The sequence below is a fragment of the Hibiscus syriacus genome, unplaced genomic scaffold, assembly GCF_006381635.1.
Source record: "Hibiscus syriacus cultivar Baekdansim isolate YM2019G1 unplaced genomic scaffold, ASM638163v2 tig00116965_pilon, whole genome shotgun sequence".
NCBI lineage: Eukaryota > Viridiplantae > Streptophyta > Magnoliopsida > Malvales > Malvaceae > Hibiscus > Hibiscus syriacus.
This window is the reverse complement of record NW_024063490.1, coordinates 4,971,866-4,978,175: the sequence shown is the minus strand read 5'-3', so window position 1 is coordinate 4,978,175 and position 6,310 is coordinate 4,971,866. Positions and strand designations below refer to the sequence as shown.

Genomic DNA, 6,310 nt, shown 5'->3' with positions numbered 1-6,310 from the left:
AAAAAATCAGGGATTTCACATAGGGAAATCATCTCCCTATCAAAGGGCTCACTACTACCCGAAACACAACCATAAATTAACATGAAACCAGAGATTCAGAGGGTATTCAAACCATTTTGAACCAAAAAAGAGAGGGGAAAGGCGAACAAAAAAACCCAAAGAAGAAAAAAGAAAAAAATAAAGAAGAGAGAGAGAATACCAGCCTTTTTCAAAGTCTCATTACCTTTGGAGTGTTCATTGTCAACGGAAAGTCCAATCATCGCCGGAAATCCAAGTTACCCGATGGTAACTTTTTAGATCTAGATGTTTGTGATGTGTTTTAGGAGTAAAGAGACCATCTTTTTGAACTAGAGAAGAAAAAGGGTCTTTTTCGGACTATCGTTTAGAGTGCTGGCCGTCGGTACGTCCATTGAACTCACCGACGAGTGGTGGCCATTTGGGGAAAGTTGAGAGAGTTCTCTTAGAACTCATTTTGCGCGACTGAAACAATTAGCTAAATAGGGTTTCTAAACCCTAAAGGTCACTTATAAATGGGTCTTAATGCACTGCCGTTTTGGACCCTTGGATAGCTTGTGTTTTCTTGTAAAGGGATAATGACGTTTTAGGTCCTCCTTTATTTATAACATCATAATCTAGTCACTAATTGAAATTCTAATTTCTTTTAATATGGCTTTTAAACTTTACACGTGTTGCATTCTGGTCACTACCTTAATTTTTATGGATTATTTACATGTTTGATGCCTGTTATATTAGTTTTGTTTGATTCAGTCCTTAGTTAAAGTGTATAATTACACATTTAGCCATTGTTGTTATTGTTTATTTAACTTTGTCCATGAAACTGTTAATGTTATGATTTAGAGTTCTTTGTTTGAAGGGTTTTACATTTAGTCTCTGTACTTTTTCTATTTCTAATTTATTACTGATATATGCATATGTGGTGTATATATATATATAATATATATATATATATATATATATATATATATATTATTTAGGTATTTTATTTCTATTTTGTTTTATTTTGTTTGTTCATTTGTTTATATTAAAATATTTTATTGATGCATTTACAAGAACACTTGACGTGAAATGGGCATGAAAAACACTACTCAATAGAAATAGTGCATTTCGATAAGACATTCGAACCAAAAGTGAACTTGAAATAAATTGAGTCCATTTTCGATGAGCAAATGATATATTCATATGATTACTTTAGTATCATGTTTTTCATTTTATTCGATATCTTATTGTGTTTTTATTCGATTAACTTAATTATTTTATTTTATTTTTCAGAAGAGGACATTTCTCGTATAAAGGAGAAATAAAGGGGATAATATTCCCATTGGAGGATGTGCAAATCCTGTGATTTCTTCTCAAATTAAGAAATGTTCCATAATAAATAATTCGAAGCAAGTTATTTGATGTTCAATAAATGGATCATACCTTAAATATTGACGTGAATTCACGATGTCCACCATTTACGAAAATATGTAAGCGATTAGGTACTAGATTTGGCGTTGTGGGGGCGTTAATTCCCCACGCGAAATCGACTCCCGGATTCTAAAATGAATCTTTGATAAACACAAACAAGTTTTTGTCTTATGATTTTTCTTAAAACTGTTTAAAAGACGTTTTTAGGTGTTTGACCTACCTAACCCAAAGGTCGATGGCGACTCCAATTCAAATTAATTCAAAATCTTAATTTTTTAAAGTCATAATTGTTTTTAAAATAGAAATAAAAATGGTTATTACAACTAATATTTAGTGAAATTAGCAATTATTCTTTTAATAAGAAAATAATCTAAAATTTATTATAAATAAGAGTAAATTCATAACAATGACTATTTTTTTCTAAATTAATTCTACGATAAATCAACAATTTAATCAATATTTCTTAAGATGTTGATAAGTACTCTAGAAAAATGACTCAACGTTCTCCATAGAAAATATTAATCATTCACACTTAGATATGTAATTTTATCAAGTCTATCTTAAGATATATCATTCAAATTAGGACTATAAAATATTAAGAATATTTAATTAACTTAACTTCTCAAAATTTAATTCGATGAATTCATAAGCACATCTTAATAGAATAATGAAATCAAATGATATAAATTTAGTAGGAGTAAAAATATTTCCTTTCAAGTCAATGAATAAGTTAATTCCTTTTCATTAAGATGGATCAAAATCTAATATATAAATTCATTAGGAGTATAACTTTAATGTAATGCATGTACATTATTTGTGAGATTAACTTGTAAAGACAGAATTTTTGTAATTTAATTAGTTTAATTCAATGGACTAATCTGCACTTGTTATAATGATCAAATTTGCACAGATTATTTTACTATCATATTAAAGCACCGTCTTTGCCCAGAAATCTGCTTTCGTTTCAACTCTTTCGGTCTCTGACACTTTGATCTGTCCACAGAAATTCCCATGATTGCTTCTCTTATCTGTTGAAATCATAAATTTCTGAAATTCCCAGAATCGGCTATCCGTTGTCGGCCTTTGATGGGTACGAAGGTATGGGAAATGAGGATCCTAACATTGTTTTTGTGGTGGAGGCTAACGTGCGACGCCTCCGTTCCCGTTAGGGTTCCGATGTGTCCCAAGAATTCTGTTCTTGAAGCGGTCTTCGATTTTGGTGACCTCTTTTGCCCCATTAACTCTGATTTTAACGAATCTATAGATTTCGTTGGAGTCACCAAGGTACCTTGATCATTTTTTTCCTTTTCTTTAATCTGGTTAATTTTCCCTTTCAATTTTATGCACTGACTGATTTGATCATATTCTGTGTATGTTTTGAACTAAGTGTTAGAGAATTTTTAGTTAAAGTTGTGAGCTTATAGATATGCAATCAAGAAATTAGGGATGAATTTAGGGTTTTCACTTGAGCTTCTTGCCAGAGTGAACTTTTCTTTAGAAAGGCAAAAGGTCTGGAGATTCTTTGGTCCATATGAACATTGTGATTTAGCCTCCTTAAATTTAATTAAGATAAACACTTTGGTTGTGGTCGCAGTCGTGTTTTCGGCTTCTTTGCATTTATCAAGCTTGCGGCAATAGCGGGTTCTATTGCGGGTATGGCTGTTGTGCAGTAACAGTTTCGGACGGCACCTTTACTGCTATATAATGACGGCTATTCTGATAGCGTACTGCTTTTTATATCCCTGGCTCCAGGTTCACAGATTAAAGGAATTAACATTTCTGAGATTAAGTCCTTGTTACAACTGCACTTAATTCTGATTATACTCTTTTTTGGGTACATATTTTAATTGTATTCTGTCTCTTTGTAGGGTGATGAGATTTCATTGCAAAAGGCACTCGACATGGTTCAGTGGAACAGCCATGAATTTGTAGCAGTTCTTTTCTATGCATCTTGGTGCCCTTTTTCAAGGTCTTTTAGACCGAGCTTCAGGATCCTTTCATCTTCCTATCCTTCCATACCTCATTTTGCTATAAAAGAATCAGCCGCCAGGCCAAGGTTTGCTATCTAATGTCTTTCAGTTTGATTTTTGCAGTGCTATATCTCATTTAAACTAATTAACGGTGGTGTTTGATTTCTTCAGCATACTCTCGAAGTATGGAGTTCATGGGTTTCCTACTCTATTCCTCTTAAATTCTAGGATGCGCATACGTTATCATGGAAACCGGTCTGTGGAATCAGTCGGTGCATTCTATAATGATGTCACTGGTAAGGCCTTTGTTTCTTCAACCTGAGTCTATGATTCTGGGGCTCTATATTATTTTGAGTTTTTAGGTATTCTGGTGCTCTATTTATTACCATGCATTTTGGCTGTGTTAGTGCACAAGATTATGGATTCGGATACAATACGAGTGATAAGTTGTTTTTGAACACTAAACCATCTTCATTTGCTCTTTGTTTTCGGTGTATGCATGTAAGGCAAAAACGTAGCATCTCATCATGCATGATCTTATCAATGTGCGATCTTATGAAGATCGTATAATCCTATAGGAATCTTGTTTAGTTCTCTCATGAAGATATTACATTGTTCTAGGCTTTAAGAACAAATCCCTGGATAGAACACTGCTGGACACAATCCGACATGTATCGAAACATGAGAAGCATAATATCACCGAGCAAGAAAGCTGCTCATTCTCTTGGGCGAGATCTCTGCAGAATTTACTTGAACAAGATACCTACTTGGCCTTAGCCACTACTTTTGTGGTTTTAAGGTTGCTATACATGTTGTATCCATCTTTACTAGTATTCGCGCACTTCACTTGGAGACGGCTCAATCGAAAGGTGAAGTTGGGAACCATGTTGGAGCATCTGGTGGCTTACCTGAAAAGAAAATTTCAGTTCATTTCCCTGAAAGAGCCGTGCAAGAGAAGCAACTTGCAAGGTGCAATGAATGCCAGAGCATGGGCTTCTAAATCCCTTGCAACTGTTGCAATCGGCGATGCTAATTCTAGCTGGTCTATGCCGATGAATGGATCTATCTAACCCTTTTAGCCAACATCGCTTGGAAGCGGGAGCCTCTTTGTCAGGTTTTCCTCCACGGCGGCTTTGGTGTTTAGTTCTGTGAATTATGTGATTGAATGTTTTGATGCTGTAATAGTTAAATTTGATTTGTTGATATGATATTAGAATACATATCTTCCCCCATAAGAGGCACTGCAATTTGTGGATATTTGAGTAGAGCAGTGTATGACTATTGGTGTTGCAGTCATTAAGCATAACCCATTTGGCAAATGTTATTTGCATATACAGTGTGTGTTGCATATTAATGTGCTTCATGTATTTCAAACATCTTTGTATACCCGGATTTAAATTGTGATTGCAGTCTACTTTCAATTGCCTTATGTTTATCGTGTTTATAACAACTGCATATGCTATGCAGAGGCGGACTCAGGATAAAAATTTAGGGGTTGCACAAAAAAACTCTTATAATATTAATTTTTTCCTATAATAAAAAACAACAGTTACACACAATATTATGAGTGACACTTGTATTAATTAAAAAAATTAGAAAAACTTGATACTAAATAGATAATTTTAAGAGATTGTCTGGGATACCCAAGGCAACTATAAGGTCCGCCACTGATGCTATGATAATCATGGTGGGTATCATAATTATGAAATAATGATTTTAGATAGCACTTTTTTTTATTGTTATTTCCATAACAGATAACTATTTAAATCAAGTCTTGATGTAGCCATCAACAATCATAGTTATTTTCATTTTTTTAAGAACTAAGAGTATCACAGGTAGAGAGAGACATGATAAATTTTAAATTGACTCTGATTTCTAAATATTTTAATTTTATCTTAAAATAGTTATCCTAATATTTTATTTTCAAACTTTTAGAGCTTTCACTTTCATTTAAATATATAAGTACTTTCAACTATAGGTTAACTAATATTTTTCAAACATATAATATTATAATTTAACTTTACAATTTTATAAATAAGAAACATGATTAACGTGTAATTATAATTGAATATGAAATTAAAATATTCAAAAATTAGCAATCCATAGATGTATGAATATTAATTTTAGAATAAAAATTATAATATAAAGATAAGATTAGAATTTTTAAAAATTGGTAATTTGCGGGTTTAATGTAAAACTAAGTGTTCAACGTAAATCCATCTTTAACTTAAATATTTACTATTTTAATAAAAATATATTAATATTTTCTCTATTATACTTTTTAAATATATAATATTTCGACATTATATTTTTAAAAGCTTGAGTAGAGAAGAAGATATAGAATTTGAGGATTTAATGAATAAAGGATTCAATTTAAAGGGGTCGGAACGGGATGTTCATGGTATATTTACGTAGATATATTTATAAATATTAAATTATTTCAGTGATTAAAATAATAATAATTTTTAATAATATTTGAACACTTATTTTTCCGTCAAATCTATTTTATATTTTGGGTACATTAGATCTGTCTATTCTGTCTATTGTGGTTCAAATCTTTACATATATCTCAAAAGATTTTCTAACTAATTCATAAATTATTAATTGAATAAATTATACTAATCATTATTAAATTTTATTTTTTACTATATTTTTAATCCATTTCACTTTCTCACTAAACTTATTATATTTATTTATTTATTTTCATTCCACCGTAAATTAATTAAAGCAGCACTTTAAAAAAAAATTAAATTTTCACCGAAACAATATCATTTCATTTTATATTTATATGACAACCAATTTTAAAGTAGAATGAATAATATAAGAAAATAAATAAAGTTATGATTAGTGTAATTTACCTTTATTGATCTGATATTTTTATTTTCTAATTCATGCATTATTAAATAGTTAAA

At 31.1% G+C, this 6,310-nt stretch overlaps 1 protein-coding gene across 1 annotated transcript; it reads left to right on the top strand.

The window, feature by feature from the left end:
• Positions 1-2,344: 2,344 nt before the first annotated feature.
• Positions 2,345-4,630, top strand: LOC120191308 (5'-adenylylsulfate reductase-like 4). The gene is made up of 4 exons (XM_039194279.1): positions 2,345-2,712; positions 3,297-3,484; positions 3,570-3,694; positions 4,020-4,630. Exons 1-4 carry the CDS (start codon positions 2,515-2,517, stop codon positions 4,466-4,468), a joined length of 960 nt encoding a protein of 319 aa, XP_039050210.1. The 5' UTR covers positions 2,345-2,514; the 3' UTR covers positions 4,469-4,630.
• Positions 4,631-6,310: the final 1,680 nt, after the last annotated feature.